Source organism: Argopecten irradians, chromosome 5, assembly GCF_041381155.1.
Source record: "Argopecten irradians isolate NY chromosome 5, Ai_NY, whole genome shotgun sequence".
NCBI classification, from domain to species: Eukaryota; Metazoa; Mollusca; class Bivalvia; order Pectinida; family Pectinidae; genus Argopecten; species Argopecten irradians.
Window position 1 is genome coordinate 12,884,077 of NC_091138.1, and position 18,772 is coordinate 12,902,848.

Below are 18,772 nucleotides of genomic sequence, written 5' to 3' on the forward strand. Positions count from 1 at the left end.
AATAAATGACCTTGACCTTCATTCAAGGTCAAAGGGGTCAAATAGGCTAAATTCCTTTAAACAACTTCTTGTGAATAACTAAGAGGCCTAGAGACCTGATATTAGGCCTGTAGGATGCTGGCATGAAGGGCTACCAAGTTTGTTCAAATAAATGACCTTGATCTTCATTCAAGGTCATAGGGGACAAATAGGCTAAAAACTTTAAACGACGTCTTCTCAAAAACCAGAAGGCTCAGGGTACTGATATTGGGCCTGTAGGATGCTGGGATAAAGGGCTACCAAGTTTGTTCAAATAAATGACCTTGACCTACATTCAAGGTCATAGGGGTCAAATAGGCTGAAATCTTTAAACGACTTCTTCTCAAACAAGAGATCCCATAGGGATCTTGGCACCTACCAAAGAATGATCTATATCTGACAAAGGAAAGATGGATCTTTTCTCTACTTTTTAAACTTTTTCAAACATACTACGTACATATAAAATTTGAGACAGATCGCTTCAGTACCTTTTGAGAAATAGCGGTAACAAACTTCAACTATCAAAATCCAAGATGACTCCTTGGCGGCCATCTTGTTGATCAATCGGTCCCAAATAACAATATGCACAACTAGGGCCTTAGGGGAACCTACATGTGAAATTTGAGAAAGATCCATTCAATACTAACTGAGAAATAGCGATAACAAACTTTGAATATAACAAGAGATCCCAGAGGGATCTTGGCACCCACCAAAGAATGATCTATATCTGACAAAGGAAAGATGGATCTTTTCTCTACTTTTTAAACTTTTTCGAACATACTACATATAAAATTTGAGACAGATCGCTTCAGTACCTTTTGAGAAATAGCGGTAACAAACTTCAACTATCAAAATCCAAGATGACTCCTTGGTGGCCATCTTGTTGATCAATCGGACCCAAATCACAATATGCACCACTAGGGCCCAAGGGGAACTTAAATGTGAAATTTGAGAAAGATCCATTCAATACTTTCTGAGAAATAGCGATAACAAACTTTGAATATAAAAATCCAAGATGGCTGCCTGTCAGCAATTTTGTTGACCGATCGGTCCCAAATCACAATATGCACAACTAGGGCCCTAGGGGAACCTACATATGAATTTTGAGACAGATCCCTTCAGTACTTTCTGAGAAATAGCGATAACAAACTTTGAATAACAAAATCCAAGATGGCTGCCTGGCGGCCATCTTGTTAACCGATCGGTCACAAAATGCAATATGCACAACTAGGTCCCTAGGGGAACCTACATATGAAATTTGAGACAGATCCCTTCAGTAATATCTGAGAAATAGCAATAACAAACTTTAATTATTGAAATCCAAGATGGCGGCCTTCTTGTTCACCGATTGGTCCAACAATGCAATATGCACAACAAGGGCCCTACGGGAACCTACATATTAAATTTGAGAAAGATCCCTTCAGCACTTTTTGAGAAATGGGGATATCGAACCTTAACTATCAAAATCCAAGATGGCCGCCTGGCGGCTATCTTGTTTTTCCTATCAGCCTCAAAATCTGTATGGCACAAATAGGGACCAAGGGTAACCTCAATGTGAAGTTTGAACAAAATTCCTTCAGTAGTTCTCAAGACATATCGATAACAAACTTCAACTGCCAAAATCAAAGATGGCTGCCTGGCGGCCAACTTGTTTTTCCGATCAGCCTCAAAATCTGTATGGCACAACTAGGGACCAAGGGTACCTTCCATGTGAAGTTTGAACAAAATCCCTTCGGTAGTTCTCAAGAAATATCGATCACAAACTTCAACTGCCAAAATCAAAGATGGCTGCCTGGCGGCCATCTTGTTTTTCCGATCAGCCTCAAAATCTGTATGGCACAACTAAGGACCAAGGGTAACCTCCATGTGAAGTTTGAACAAAATCCCTTTAGTAGTTCTCAAGAAATATCGATAACAAACTTCAACTGCCAAAATCAAAGATGGCTGCCTGGCGGCCATCTTGTTTTTCCGATCAGCCTCAAAATCTGTATGGCACAACTAGGGACCAAGGGTAACCTCCATGTGAAGTTTGAACAAAATCCCTTCAGTAGTTCTCAAGAAATATCGATAACAAACTTCAACTGCCAAAATCAAAGATGGCTGCCTGGCGGCCATCTTGTTTTTCCGATCAGCCTCAAAATCTGTATGGCACAAATATGGACCAATGGACCAAGTCAAATCGCACTAGTAGAACTTGAGAAGAAGTTCAAAATGTGTTTTCAAGATGGCGGCTGTGGCGGCCATCTTGGATTTCGGATCGACCCGAAAAATAACAACACTTTGTCGGGACCATGTCAGGATCATTTCATGCAAGTTTCAGTCAAATCGCACCAATAGAACTTGAGAAGAAGTTCAAAATGTGAAAAGTTAACGCACGGCGCACGGCGGACGGCGGACGGCGGACGACGACGGACGAAACATGATGACTATAGGTCATCCTGACCCTTCGGGTCAGATGACCTAAAAACCACCATGCCATTGCCATTACTACCTATATATATAGTCTTTCTCCAAGAAGGTGGTTCTATAAGTACCTTCTTCAATTGAAATCAAAGAAAACAAAAGTATTTTATTTACAGTGTGTTGATTTTAATGATGAATTAACATGACACAACGATATAGACAATGGATAAACATAAAAAAATAATTCGGACTCTTCAATGTTATGAATGATGGAAATGTTCCATTAATGTACACTAAGTAAGACTTAAGTTAAACACATTCAAATTTCAAACATTTAATGATCTGATGACTTACAATGAACATTTAGTTTTATATACAAATGATGGATTTTCTGTGTCTGGGCGATGCCTGGTCAATCAATGAAGCCAGTCGCCCAAATTATACAGGGCCGTTTTCGTTTATTCGGAACAACCGGTTCAACCTTTGGTTAAAGTAATTATTTCAAGTATAAGTCCTGACGGACCTGCAGTGTTTTACACAGGCCTGTGAGAGCTTTGTCAAGGCTCTCCTGAAAACAATATAAAATCACTAAGTCCATCTTTAATCAATAAACGAACAACTAGGTCCAACCAGTCCAACCATATAATCGAAAACGGCCCTGGTGTCAATAGATATAATGCTTATTGTAGTATACATTGATTATCTACAGATGTTTTGAAACATAAAACAAATACTGCTAAATGTTAAAGCATTGTGCTATCTTACATTGATAACCTATACATGTTTCAACAAGTGATATTTAAGTTCCAATATCTACTGTGACTAATTTCCAAAATTCAGATGTGAACTCGTGTCACAATAGCTACTTCCAACTTATTCCCAAAGTTGTGAATTAGATGATCTGTATCAAGTATTCACTACAACACTTTAGAATCCATTTATTGGTATCAAACTGGTCCTGTATGAATGTCCTTCCATGTTTGAATTCAACAATTTCCGAATTTGTGGTAAAGTCATATAGTAATTTTGACTATATTCTGTATCAATAGTCCTGATAACTCCTTGACATTCCTTGGCTACTGCCTGCACCCAACAAAGGCCGTTTTACTCCTGAAAAATAATAAGGCATGAATCAGGTTTAATCTTTTATAATAACATATTCAATGTTCCACCAATAATATTTATAAGGCTCCATTTAAAACATGTAAGTGATACAATACATTCTAACATAAAATATATTTAACACACCATCTAACAATCAAACTGAGGCTGGCTGGCATGGTTTTCTGATGATTTTTGAAATACAGTCGAAACTCGTTATCTCGAAATTCAACGGACCAACGAAAATAATTCGACTCATCCGGAATTCGACTCAAACGTAATGCCATTAGGTTTGGTCAGAAAGTGGTTTTTAACGGTCCTTATATCTTATGACAGCCGGGTACATGCCTATTACCGTGATCAGCATATTATCGTGATTTTCCAACTTATAAGGTTTGTATTAAATCTTTTTAGTTATATGTTTTCAGATGTTATGGGTTTTTTTTTAAATACATTTTTAAATAAAAAAATTGAATTACGATAATATGATCGTCATATTTTGCACTATCAACATTCCAAACAAACCTTAGAAAACGCTTTCGTTTCTAATGATTCCTAAACAAACACGCTTCCGGTCATGATCAGCCACGCTGCTAGCTGTGTAAACACGCGTCGTGTATATGTACAGGTAAGTCACAATTGTAAAGTGACACTAATTAGGAAGCCAGACTTGAGAGCATTATTAAACAATTATCAATTACTAGTCATTGTTGTAGTATGTTCCCATAGGCCTGAATCTGCATATACCGATCGCGATATGTGCAGGTAAACCAATCACGTGTTACGACAAACCACAGGTGAATTTCAATTGTTTGTATCCATGTTATATTTACGTAATTGTTGGGGTTTTTTTTATTTAAAATTTTGACTAAAATTAAATTCGAGATAGCGACTATTTTTTTCGTTGAATATCCGTTCTAGGGACCAGGAATTGACTTTGACACAACCGGAGTTTCGAGTCATCGAAATTCGAGTCATCTGATCTTAAAATACATACACAAAGAAGGACAAAAAACGGAACTTGAAAATTAATTCGACTCAACCGGAATTTCGACTCAAGCGATTTTGAGATAACGAGTTTCGACTGTATTTAGTTAAATAATCAAAGTCCCATTATGCTTCACAAAACTCTGCTAAGATGTACATTAGGAGTCCTTATGAAACGTACTTCATTTAGTTTCTTTCTAATGAGGATAATTACGTTAATAATCAATTAGAAAAGAATTCTTACAAGAGGCCCAAAGGGCCTTAACGGTCATCTTACTACCTTGACAATAGTAAAATTAATTATATATGGTGTCACTTTGTCAGGATCATGTCAGGATCATTTTCAATTTCTTTCAACAAATTTTATTTCAAACAAGAGGCCCAAGGGCCTTTAAATATAGGAAATTAATTAGATATAGTGTCATGGTAGTCATCTTCGATTTGGGATCAACCAGAGATGTAACAATACTTTGTCGGGACCATGTCAGGATCATTTCATGCAAGTTTCAGCCAAATCGCACCGGTAGAACTTGAGAAGAAGTTCAAAATGTGTTTTCAAGATGGCGCCTGTGGCGGCCATCTTGGATTTCAGATCGACCCGAAAAATAACAACACTTTGTCGGGACCATGTCAGGATCATTTCATGCAAGTTTCAGCAAAATCCCACTGGTAGAACTTGAGAAGAAGTTCAAAATGTGTTTTCAAGATGGCGGCTGTGGCGGCCATCTTGGATTTCGGTTCGACCCGAAAAATAACAACACTTTGTCGGGACCATGTCAGGATCATTTCATGCAAGTTTCAGCCAAATCGCACCGGTAGAACTTGAGAAGAAGTTCAAAATGTGTTTTCAAGATGGCGGCTGTGGCGGCCATCTTGGATTTCGGATCGACCCGAAAAATAACAACACTTTGTCGGGACCATGTCAGGATCATTTCATGCAAGTTTCAGCAAAATCCCACTGGTAGAACTTGAGAAGAAGTTCAAAATGTGTTTTCAAGATGGCGGCTGTGGCGGCCATCTTGGATTTCGGTTCGACCCGAAAAATAACAACACTTTGTCGGGACCATGTCAGGATCATTTCATGCAAGTTTCAGCCAAATCGCACCGGTAGAACTTGAGAAGAAGTTCAAAATGTGTTTTCAAGATGGCGGCTGTGGCGGCCATCTTGGATTTCGGATCGACCCGAAAAATAACAACACTTTGTCGGGACCATGTCAGGATCATTTCATGCAAGTTTCAGCAAATCGCACGGTAGAACTTGAGAAGAAGTTCAAAATGTGTTTTCAAGATGGCGGCTGTGGCGGCCATCTTGGATTTCGGATTCGACCCGAAAAATAACAACACTTTGTCGGGACCATGTCAGGATCATTTCATGCAAGTTTCAGCCAAATCGCACCGGTAGAACTTGAGAAGAAGTTCAAAATGTGTTTTCAAGATGGCGGCTGTGGCGGCCATCTTGGATTTCGGATCGACCCGAAAAATAACAACACTTTGTCGGGACCATGTCAGGATCATTTCATGCAAGTTTCAGCAAAATCCCACTGGTAGAACTTGAGAAGAAGTTCAAAATGTGTTTTCAAGATGGCGGCTGTGGCGGCCATCTTGGATTTCGGTTCGACCCGAAAAATAACAACACTTTGTCGGGACCATGTCAGGATCATTTCATGCAAGTTTCAGCCAAATCGCACCGGTAGAACTTGAGAAGAAGTTCAAAATGTGTTTTCAAGATGGCGGCTGTGGCGGCCATCTAGGATTTCAGTTCGACCCGAAAAATAACAACACTTTGTCGGGACCATGTCAGGATCATTTCATGCAAGTTTCAGCCAAATCGCACCGGTAGAACTTGAGAAGAAGTTCAAAATGTGTTTTCAAGATGGCGGCTGTGGCGGCCATCTTGGATTTCGGATCGACCCGAAAAATAACAACACTTTGTCGGGACCATGTCAGGATCATTTCATGCAAGTTTCAGCAAAATCCCACTGGTAGAACTTGAGAAGAAGTTCAAAATGTGTTTTCAAGATGGCGGCTGTGGCGGCCATCTTGGATTTCGGTTCGACCCGAAAAATAACAACACTTTGTCGGGACCATGTCAGGATCATTTCATGCAAGTTTCAGCCAAATCGCACCGGTAGAACTTGAGAAGAAGTTCAAAATGTGTTTTCAAGATGGCGGCTGTGGCGGCCATCTTGGATTTCGGTTCGACCCGAAAAATAACAACACTTTGTCGGGACCATGTCAGGATCATTTCATGCAAGTTTCAGCCAAATCGCACCAATAGAACTTGAGAAGAAGTTCAAAATGTGTTTTCAAGATGGCGGCTGTGGCGGCCATCTTGGATTTCGGATCGACCCGAAAAATAACAACACTTTGTCGGGACCATGTCAGGATCATTTCATGCAAGTTTCAGCCAAATCGCACCGGTAGAACTTGAGAAGAAGTTCAAAATGTGTTTTCAAGATGGCGGCTGTGGCGGCCATCTAGGATTTCAGTTCGACCCGAAAAATAACAACACTTTGTCGGGACCATGTCAGGATCATTTCATGCAAGTTTCAGCCAAATCGCACCGGTAGAACTTGAGAAGAAGTTCAAAATGTGTTTTCAAGATGGCGGCTGTGGCGGCCATCTTGGATTTCGGATCGACCCGAAAAATAACAACACTTTGTCGGGACCATGTCAGGATCATTTCATGCAAGTTTCAGCAAAATCCCACTGGTAGAACTTGAGAAGAAGTTCAAAATGTGTTTTCAAGATGGCGGCTGTGGCGGCCATCTTGGATTTCGGTTCGACCCGAAAAATAACAACACTTTGTCGGGACCATGTCAGGATCATTTCATGCAAGTTTCAGCCAAATCGCACCGGTAGAACTTGAGAAGAAGTACAAAATGTGTTTTCAAGATGGCGGCTGTGGCGGCCATCTTGGATTACGGATCGACCCGAAAAATAACAACACTTTGTCGGGACCATGTCAGGATCATTTCATGCAAGTTTCAGCCAAATCCCACTGGTAGAACTTGAGAAGAAGTTCAAAATGTGTTTTCAAGATGGCGGCTGTGGCGGCCATCTAGGATTTCAGTTCGACCCGAAAAATAACAACACTTTGTCGGGACCATGTCAGGATCATTTCATGCAAGTTTCAGCCAAATCGCACCGGTAGAACTTGAGAAGAAGTTCAAAATGTGTTTTCAAGATGGCGGCTGTGGCGGCCATCTTGGATTTCGGATCGACCCGAAAAATAACAACACTTTGTCGGGACCATGTCAGGATCATTTCATGCAAGTTTCAGCAAAATCCCACTGGTAGAACTTGAGAAGAAGTTCAAAATGTGTTTTAAAGATGGCGGCTGATGCGGCCATCTTGGATTTCGGTTCGACCCGAAAAATAACAACACTTTGTCGGGACCATGTCAGGATCATTTCATGCAAGTTTCAGCCAAATCGCACCGGTAGAACTTGAGAAGAAGTTCAAAATGTGTTTTCAAGATGGCGGCTGTGGCGGCCATCTTGGATTACGGATCGACCCGAAAAATAACAACACTTTGTCGGGACCATGTCAGGATCATTTCATGCAAGTTTCAGCAAAATCCCACTGGTAGAACTTGAGAAGAAGTTCAAAATGTGTTTTCAAGATGGCGGCTGTGGCGGCCATCTTGGATTTCGGTTCGACCCGAAAAATAACAACACTTTGTCGGGACCATGTCAGGATCATTTCATGCAAGTTTTAGCCAAATCGCACCGGTAGAACTTGAGAAGAAGTTTAAAATGTGTTTTCAAGATGGCGGCTGTGGCGGCCATCTTGGATTTCGGATCGACCCGAAAAATAACAACACTTTGTCGGGACCATCTCAGGATCATTTCAGGTAAGTTTCAGCTCAATCCCACTTGTCAAACTTGAGAAGAAGTTCAAAATGTGAAAAGTTAACGCACGGCGGACGGCGCACGGCGGACGGCGCACGACGACGGACGAAACATGATGACTATAGGTCATCCTGACCCTTCGGGTCAGATGACCTAAAAATGGAACAGATTGATTTCCATACATAAAAATACCTGGTGTACACGTATATGTTTGACACCCGGATGATAAACAAGACAAACGTTGCCACGACTGCGGGTTGTTTTGAGTAAACGATGAGTAATACAACTGTTTTAACGTTTGACACTCATTTTTCCACATATATTGACTGCGGCTCCTCAAATGTTTATTACCGTATTCGACCCAATAAGCGCCCTTCCCCCTTTTTGAGGCCTCGATTTTAATTATCCACGCATAAAGAACAAAACTACAAAAAACTGTCTAGATTTGCAATAATTTCGTGTTATTAGCACCTTTTCATTTTTAAATTTTTTTTTTTAACACCCTGGGCGGTTATTGGGTTGAATATGGTATGCTTGATTTACAGCTAATTTTTGAAAGTAAAATGATCAGGAAATGTTGTGTGTTAAAAGTGAGATGCATACATGGGGCACCAAAGTGGGGAATTTTATTGTACTTGTATAACCATTATAACTACATGTAAATCACTTTAAAAAAAAAATTCGGCATCAGGTAGTTGTCTTTTCTCCGGCTGAAAACTTGCTCACAAATCCGTTGCTTATATTCCTATACACAATAGATCTACACATACAAACTATAAAATATGATATATACATGAAGGAAATTGTACTTCTATACGTCCGGAATATAACTGCAGTAACATAAATAATTTATAGATTACCAGATACATACAGCATGGATCTTTTGAATATGAAATATACAATATACACAGTACAAATTTAACTCTTCAAAGATTAGAGATTAGTGTTAATGACAAGAGATCCCAGAGGGATCTTGGCGACCACCAAAGAATGATCTACGTCTGACAATAGAAAGAGGGATCTTTTCTCTGCTTTTCAAACTTTTACTACATATTACTTCATATGAAATTTGAGAAAGATCTTTTCAGTACTTTCTGAGATATATAACACTAACAAACTTCAATTATCAAAATCCAAGATGGCTACCTGTTGGCCATCTTGTTGACCGATCGGTCCCAAAATGCAATATGCAGGTCCTAGGAGAACCTACTTATAAAATTTGAGACAGATCACTTCATTACCTTCTGAGAAATAGCGGTAACAAACTTCAATTATCAAAATTCAAAATGGTGGCCTGTCGGCCATCTTGTTGACCGACTGGTCCTAAAATGTAATATGCATAATTAGAGACCTAAGGGAACCCGCACATGAAATTTGAAACATATCCCTTCCGTACTTTCTGAGAAATAGCGGTAACAAACTTTAACTATCAAAATCAAAGATGTCGGCCTGGCGGCCATCTTGTTGACCATTCTGTCCCAAAATGCAATATGCACTACTAAGGCCCTAGGGAAAGCTACATGTGAAATTGAGAGAGATCCCTTCAGTAATTTCTGAGAAATAGCGGTAACAAACTTTAAGTATCAAAATCCAAGATGGCGGCCTGGTTGCCATCTTGTTAACCGATCGGTCCTAAAATGAAATATGCACAACATGGGCCCTAGGGGAACCTACAATTGAAATTTGAGAGAGATCCCTTCAGTACTTTCTGAGAAATAGCGGTAACAAGAAATGTTAACGAATGGAAGGATGGACAGACGCCGCGCCATGACACAAGCTCACCGGCCCTTCTGGCCAGGTGAGCTAAAAATGGAGAATTAAAGGTGGCCTAGAAGCTAAAGAGCTGAAATAGACCAAAAATCAGGCCAATAAATAATTATATATACATTTTTGAACAGCCTCAACATATTATTTTAATTGTACCTGAAGCATGTAAGTACATTGAGAATGTATGTATATATTCTGACAAGTCCCTGTGTATACAGTGTACATTATAGATAGGCTGATGGGATATACATCCATATAATATTATAATGTAATGTAAGTACATTGAGAATGTATGTATATATTCTGACAAGTCCCTGTGTATACAGTGTACATTATAGATAGGCTGATGGGATATACATCCATATAATATTATAATGTAATGTAAGTACATTGAGAATGTATGTATATATTCTGACAAGTCCCTGTGTATACAGTGTACATTATAGATAGGCTGATGGGATATACATCCATATAATATTATAAAATGCAAAGAAATCATAATATCCAGCTTTACTTAGCTATTCATCGACCTTCCGTGCAAACTACATGATGTGTACTTGTGTTTAATTTTATTTGTTTACAAGTTTTGTCGAGTCAACCCGTGGAAGGCCTCTTCAGGAAACACTATACAAACACGTGTTTTATTTCTATGTTCATTTTCAATAAAGCGTGCAGTTGAATAGAAGTGCTTACCAGAGATCGAGCAACTTTTTTTAAATTGATAGCTAAATCGTTGTAGTTATCAGAGTTTGACTCGTTCTTTCTCCTGTTCCAACGAGCCCATTTGTGTTATTTAACTGGAATTCAGTGAGTTTTAGGCTTATTTCGGAATCTGTCATTTACATGCGTACTTCATCCATTGTTTGGGAAAATCCACCTTTTTTCTGTCTGCGCATGTGAACTCGATATGTTTACATTTTTTGTAGCTCTGTTTATGCTCTGGGGCAAGGAGTCGGGAAACACCCTCTTATATGAGGGGTTTTCTGTTGTTTTTGAAAAACATGGAATTGATGGGCATGTTTCATTAGCGGATATTTTCAAAAGGATATATGCTCTATCATTCAGCAAAGTTTGGTACTGTATGACCATAAATTTACCCCCCCCCCCCCCAAAAAAAAAAAAAAAACCATAATAGAACTTAAAGTTTTTAAATACCAAAGATTAATGCTTTTGAAGTACATTTTGTTTTCAATAGCATCATCTCAATATGGAATAGTACCTTTACATGAACTTGTTATTCCTTGATGGTGATAAGGTAGATTAGCATTTGGCTAAGGTTATATACTATGACTATTATGTGTATTTTCCATTCCTAGATGGTAGGCTTTATTATTCTGAGGAGAAAATATGAAATTGAGTCACTAACCTTGACTGTATCCACCTCTGCCACCACGAGCTGTTCCTCCTCTCCCTGTTCCCCGCACCATTCCTCTACTGTTCCCCCTGATATTGCCTCCTCTCATAGAGCTCCCTCTACCGCCTCTACTCATGCTGGTAGCTCCCCCTGCTCCCATCAGACTTGGCTTAGAGTACTGATTCTGTAATGGTGAGTGGTACTGCTGTGATGTCTGTTGTGTACCGGAGTAACTTCCACTCCCCATTGAAGAACTGTGGCCCAAGGAAGATCCTCCTCGACTCTGTCCTTGCATGGAAAAGTCTGAAATCAAAAGAGAGAAAAAGTAAAAGACTTGAGGATCATTGCAATTATGGTAATCTTTAAAGTGAACAGTCGGGCAAGGATGCCTAAAGTTGGTAAAAATGGTGTGAATGTATCCGGTATAATTTTTTATGAAATAGAAAAATAAAATCTCTCTTCAAAATCTGTCTGCGTACGAAGAAATTAATTTAAAGTATAGGAATCCTAAAACTTCCTCCCGGCTGACTTTGTCCGTGGTTACATTTCCACGCAGCCTCGCTTTCAATGCTTTCAACTTTTCTTTATTACAATGGTCAGAACTGGAACGTAAGCAAAACTTGACCGTCGTATTAACATGTGAGAACTTTTGGAAGGCCAATGAACGCATTTAGACTGATTTTCTTTGCCCGACTATTCACTTTAATATCAGAAGCAAACAAATCAATAATGTCATGAAAAATATGCTACTTAACATTGTTAGATAGGGGGTTAGTTATTAAATAACATTGGACATGGTTCATTTAGAGGGGCATTTCAGTCAGTGGCCTGTTGTGTTGTCCATTCCAATTTGACCCTTATGATTACAGAAATTCCTATGATAGTGTATAATAATTCTCCAAATTTTGATCTGTTTTGTGAAAATGACCCATGCAATTTTATGATCCATTACATTAACTTCCATAATCTGAACAACTCGCTTCATTTTGTGAATGAATTGAACAGCCGGAAGAGGTGAGTACCTGATCTTGGTCGTTTCTGCAGCTGTGAGTCCTCATCATCATACATCTTCCTCCTTTTTAGGGGGACATCATCAGATCTACGCATGGATGAGGATGTTAATGGTCGGCCAAGTGAACTACTGGAACTGGCCCGAGGGGCTGGGGACTTACTCCTGTAGGAAATTCATAATGTAACACATATAATATAACAAGTGAAAAGTTAGACCAAACATTTGCTGGGAAAATGTAAATATCTGTCAACACCTAAATAATAAATTTCATAATATAATATACAATGTACTGTATTAAAAATATTTTTACCCATATGCTATTCTGGGCTTTTTGCTCATGAAGGGGCTAATTTAAGACAAGACAATCATTATAACAAATATAGTGTTGAAGCTCACATATGGCATGCATCGATTGTTCCACATTTGAGGTGGCAAATTAGATGTGTAACATGAAGGAAGTGAAAATTTTCCGTTCTTTATTCTGTATGTCATTAAGGAATGACTTTTTCCTTACGTAAATAGATGTAGCTAACAAACATTTATTTTTTTGATAACATATTTCATATTACATATATATTATAAACATTCTGAGGATGTACTGAAATAACCATACTGAGAAATCAAAAGACATTTAAGAATATTACCCTTCCTTCTTCTGCATGGCATCGAGGGCTGTCTGGAGGAGAGCTACCATAGCACGGTCATCTTGGACACCTTGTCTATAACATAAACGACAGCTCATAATACCAAGACACAACAAGAGGCCCAGAGGGCCTGTATCGCTCGCCTGTTTTTTTTAAGTAGTTATCAAAAAGACTCTTACAATATGGCCCGCGCCTAAGGCCCGGGGGGGTCATCCCTATCAGTTGTACAACTTCGAATCCCTACCCTATAAGGATGCTACCATTTCGTTATGGGTGCTATCTTAGTTGCAGAGAAGAAGTCGTTTATATGGAAATTGTCAAATTGACCTTTTGACCTCGCCCCTCAGGCCCTTGTAGGGGTCAGCCCCATCATTTGTACAATTTTGAATCCCCACCCTATAAGGATGCTACCATTGCGTTATGGGTGCTATCCCATGCTTAGTTGCAGAGAAGAAGTCGTTTATATGGTAACAGCCAAATTGATCCCTTTTGACCCCGTCTCTCAGCACCCGGTGGAGTCAGTCCCATCATTTGTACAATTTTGAATCCCCACCCTGTAAGGATACTACCATTGCATTTTGAGTGCTCTCCCATGCTTAGTTGCAGAGAAGAGGTCTTTTATATGGAAATAGCCAAATTGACCCCTTTGACCCCGCCCCTCAGACCCCCGGGGGGTCAGCCCCATCATTTGTACAATTTTGATTTCCCACTCTATAAGGATGCTACCATTGCATTATGGGTGCTATCCCATGCTTAGTTTCAGAGAAGTCGTTTATATGGAAATAGCCAAATTGACCCCTTTTGACCTCGCCCCTCAGGCCCCTGGGGGGGGGGGGGGGGGGGGGGGGGGGGGGGGGTCAGCTGTATCATTTTAACAATTTCCAGTTAGTAGCCCATAAGGATGCTACCAGTCAAATTTTGTTGAAATCCAACCAGCAGTTATGGAGAAGAAGTCGATTGTTGACGGACGCCGAACACAGCGGTATCCCATTTGCTGCAATATTGTAGCTCAAAAGACTTTTTGACAGAAAATGATATCGTCTTTAGAGCTACAATTGGTGCCTATTACTGCTAATGGAGCAAAGTAATGATTATGCAAACCATTATAAAACGTTTGTTTGCATTTTCATCGTACTTGTTTGATATCGCTTACCTACTAGGCAATAAAACTAAACCACATAAAATATCAAATTCTCATCGAAGCATTATCTTTTTTACATAATACATATGAAGGTCTTTCTGAAGGGAATTTATACTGCAAGTCCACAAATTGTGAATTTTACGTCTTGTGAGCGGTACGGTAGATATTAAGAATGGTAGTTATGTTTGTTTTGGACAAAAATAATACGTAAATGCATGTATACGCATAAACTAATTGGAAACCCACAAAAAAGTATAGAAAACTATGCCCGAGTGATTTTCGGAGGCAGTGCTCCACTACGACACATAGGGACCAATTTGTACCCGGCCGAATGGTATAGTAGGCCGGGTACGTATATTCGTTCTAGTAACTCATAAGCTCACCTCGCTCCTTCGGACCAGGTGAGCTAACAATAACCTTACACCATATGGTCAACTGACAAAAATTACATATTGTTACTGTACAAGTTCATATCATACTTTTTCAGCCTTTTCTAAGGTGATGTAGCTTGACACAACAAAGAACCTGATTAAAATGCAATAATTTATTGAAATGTACAGTATCTGTATATTTTGCAGTTTGAACTCATTTGATCACACCAAGCTTCTCTACATGTTCTTTTGGATTGTCTTGTTGAAGACAGAATTGTCAATGAACACTGATGGTACAAAGGGTACCAGTGGAGCAATGCTTACCTTTCATTTGACAGAACAACGCCAAGCTTTTCAGAGAGGTCCTGAAATAAAAGGCCGAAATAACATCATGTCGTGAATCTGTTCACAGACAATATTCAATGTGATTGAAAAATAAAATATTGTAGGGTAGAGGATTTATTGAAATAAAATTCCCAGTATCCTTTACTTATTTTAACTCAATTCAATACGACTCATCCTGTTTACAGTGATTAATTCACAACAATGACAGCATCAAAATAGTTATAACCATAAACCTCAAATTTCCTGTAGTTTCACCATCCCCTTTTTTGCTCCCTTTACTATACCATGCCAAAACCTAGAGATCTTAGTTGAAATGCTCAAAATCAATCATTGGTTATTTTTTTACCACTTTACCAACAAGAGATCAACAACACTACTCACCCTTCGTGAAGCTGTCTTTTTCACCCCTCTTCCCATCATATCATCATCTGAAACAAAACCGAAAGAAATATTGATTTGAAGAAATTGATTTTCAGAATTTTCAGTCCTTCTGTTTTTTCATGATTTATGTTTCTAGTCTTACCTTAATTATCTTTACAATAAAATAACTGCATGAAATGGGACGACCATTTAAATTTAAGTCTATATGTAGCCCTAAAACTGCAGAGATTTTTTACATTAAATAGTTGACTCTCTTACTCAACAGTAGAAAGCTCAAACAAGCAACTCAAGTGAAAGTAATCCTTCTTAAAATACAGATGGAAATCATTATCTAAATCTCATTAGTCCCTAGCTGTTTAAGTCACTAGAATTGAGAATTCAAATTAAGTCTATAGACCAGCATGATAAAACAACGACATGTACCTCTGTCCATACTTGGAGAGTCATCGTAGTCCCTATCATCCCACATTGGACTCTTCTCTCTCCTCCTGCTGACCGGTCTCCTCGCTGACGACTGTCCTCCCATTCTATCAGAGGACCTCGATGGTCTGTCATAGTCGTCATCACGGCTATAAGATCCGCCCCTGTTGTAGTCATCCTCATAATCACTGTGGTCACTGTAATTTCCACCCTTGTTGTAATCTTTGTAGTCTTGACTGTAGTCACCACCATCTCTGCTGCTCCTCCTATCTCTATTGTAGCCTCCATCTCTACCAGAGTCAAAGTTACTTCTACTATCTCGTGTACCTCCATAGTTACCTCCCCTTCCTCCAGAGTAACTACCGCTACCTCCTCGGTTATAATTACCTCTCATGCCCCGAGTTGAAGTGGATGATCTGATATTGATGTCACTGGAGCGCCTAGTGCTCCCATCCCTGGGAGAACCCCTTGTGTTGCTAAAGCGACCAGTATCCATGGTACTTCCAGTGCTCCTTCTTTGCCGCTGATCACTGAATGACCTATCAGATCCATAACTTCTGTTTGGGGAAAGACTTCTGTCAAGTCTATCCCGACTTCTTGACCTTGACATTGAAGAGACATTGGTTCTCATTCCATGACTATCTGATCCCATCTGGTTCATGTTCCTCTGGTTCATGTTCCTCTGGTTCATGTTCCTCTGGTTCATGTTCCTCTGGTTCATGTTCATGGAATTTCCTCCCATGCCCATTCCCATGCCTGAACCACCCATGTTGCCCATCATTCCAGTACCCATATTCCCCATGTTGGATCCCATTCCCATGTTTCCCATATTTCCCATGCCCATTCCAGAGCCCATATTGAGCCCCATGTTGAGATTCCCCATATTTCCTCCCATTCCTTGTCCCATCATGTTCCCCATATTGGATTGGCCCATGCCCATGCCACCCATCTTGGCAGCTGCTACACTAACATTAAGCCCAGGAATTCCCAAATTTGTCCTCATTCCCATGTTCATATTGGACCTTAAACCTGTGCCCCTCATGCCCGGTCTCCTGCCGCGGGTGTTCAGGAACTTGTTGTCACGGAAGTTTCCACGACTGAACCTGCCAACAGGCCGTATACCTAAGCTGGTCCGACTGGTTGGGGCAGTGTTCTGTTTGTTGTTCCAGTACTCTCTTCTCTCTGTAATAAAAAATCATTAACAGCTACAATTGTCTACATTTAATTTGGTAATATTCTATGTATCCTGCTGTCATTAGGCCAAAAAAAATTAATATATCTGTTCAAGGTTACCCGACCGACCCTATTTCTTTTTACCCCAGGGTTTTTGCCAGCTATTTTGGGAAAAGGACCCTGAGCAAAAATTGGGAAAATATTGACGGTGTTTTTAAAAAATTGGGAAATTATCTTCATCATTTTAATTTAAGTCTGACTCAAAATATTCATCAACTATTGAGTCAGTATTCAGTAATATAATTTTTTTTATAAATTTATCATTTTAATTATTTTTGATGCTGTATGTAATTTTTATTGCATGTTAAAGATACTCCACCGCTGACAAACAGTATTTTTTCTCTATCAAAAAGAAAAGAGCAGACGATTAAATATTTTTGTTCAGTCACAAAAGTTGCTTAATTTCTGTACACCATTACCACAATTAAAAAGTTTGAGCTTCTACTTTTACCTAAAGATAAAAATATGAAAATAATTAGCCTAATTGCATCCCAAAAAATATCTGTGGCACTAAGTCATATGGAATGAAGTACTGATTGTGAATGCACCAAAAGCAAAATAAATTATTTCATTTATTTTTGTGATAATGAGACATATACATACACAATTAAACACAAATTATAGTTCAAATGATGAGTAGTTTATGCTCTGTCGGCGATGGAGCGTCCAAAATAAAACACTTGGAACGTTCAAATGTAACTGATCAATGCAGAAATTATGGTAAAATGCAAATACATGAGGTCTATGTAAATTGTCAAAGACGTTTGACAATGAAACATACTACATGTATACACAAACTACAATCTATGGATTCAAACAAAAATTTTAATTTACAACTGATACTTAACAAATTGAATAGCAGACGAAACATCTGGCTCAACCCTACTGTCACTTACCACACTGAAAGTGGGCCACGTGCCAAAAACACCAACTGACAGGACCCAAGATATTGTGCCTGAGGGGTTAATTAATTGGTGATTGCCATTTATAATCCTATTTTTATGTCTGGTTGATGTTTTGCGTCCGTACCCCGGTTAGTTTTCCTGCGCTCTTGGCCAGCCGACTCACCTGTCATGGCCGCCATTTTTTCGGGTGCGTTTGATTGCAAAGTCCAAAAAGTTGTGGAACTTCGCCACTGAAATCGGGATGCTTCCGCGAACATAAACTATTAAAAAATGATGTTTCCCATGTGGAATGGACTCGTACAGGACATTATATATTAATAACCAAAACCGAAGGTATATTGAGACATCATTTGCGGTTTTAACTTAATGCCATGATTGGGAAAATAGTGACTGATTTGGGAAATTACAGTGCTATTTTTCCATTGGGAATGGGTCCGTTTACCGGACCCTATAAAGGCCTGGCAAAAACCCTGTACCCCCAACCCTAATTTTCCCCCCCATTTTTCTACGAAAACAAAATTGAAAGTTGGGATTTTGATCTCAGACTGCGGTTCCGGCCATTATTTTAGTGTGAAAGACACTTAAAAAAAAAAATCCTCCAAAACTACCGACCCTATTTTTTCTTTACCAATGTAACCCTAAACAGACATATCATTTTTTTTTGGCCTTATTAAGAGCAATCAGAATAGGTATTGATTGCTATGTCAATTTCTTCTAAGAGTAATATTATTTATATTTTAAAGTGAGAAATTGGTTTCCCACCAAAACTAATGACATGAGAATCATTGATAACTTTACAAAATGAAGAGGCTGAATTCATAATCCAGTATTAACCA

The 18,772-nt window shown here is 39.3% G+C and overlaps 1 protein-coding gene across 2 annotated transcripts in view; it reads right to left on the minus strand.

Moving 5' to 3' along the window:
* Window positions 1-2,585: 2,585 nt before the first annotated feature.
* The window catches only part of LOC138322902 (uncharacterized), a 30,815-nt gene continuing 14,628 nt past the window's right edge, over window positions 2,586-18,772 (minus strand). For both annotated transcript variants that reach the window (XM_069267116.1, XM_069267115.1), the window contains 7 exons: window positions 15,802-16,980; window positions 15,379-15,425; window positions 14,977-15,017; window positions 13,141-13,215; window positions 12,507-12,658; window positions 11,497-11,787; window positions 2,586-3,531 (listed from right to left, as the gene is read on the minus strand). In XM_069267116.1, the coding sequence (XP_069123217.1) occupies window positions 3,464-3,531; window positions 11,497-11,787; window positions 12,507-12,658; window positions 13,141-13,215; window positions 14,977-15,017; window positions 15,379-15,425; window positions 15,802-16,980 (1,853 nt within the window). In that variant the 3' untranslated portion in view covers window positions 2,586-3,463. The remainder of the gene's footprint in view (window positions 3,532-11,496; window positions 11,788-12,506; window positions 12,659-13,140; window positions 13,216-14,976; window positions 15,018-15,378; window positions 15,426-15,801; window positions 16,981-18,772) is intronic.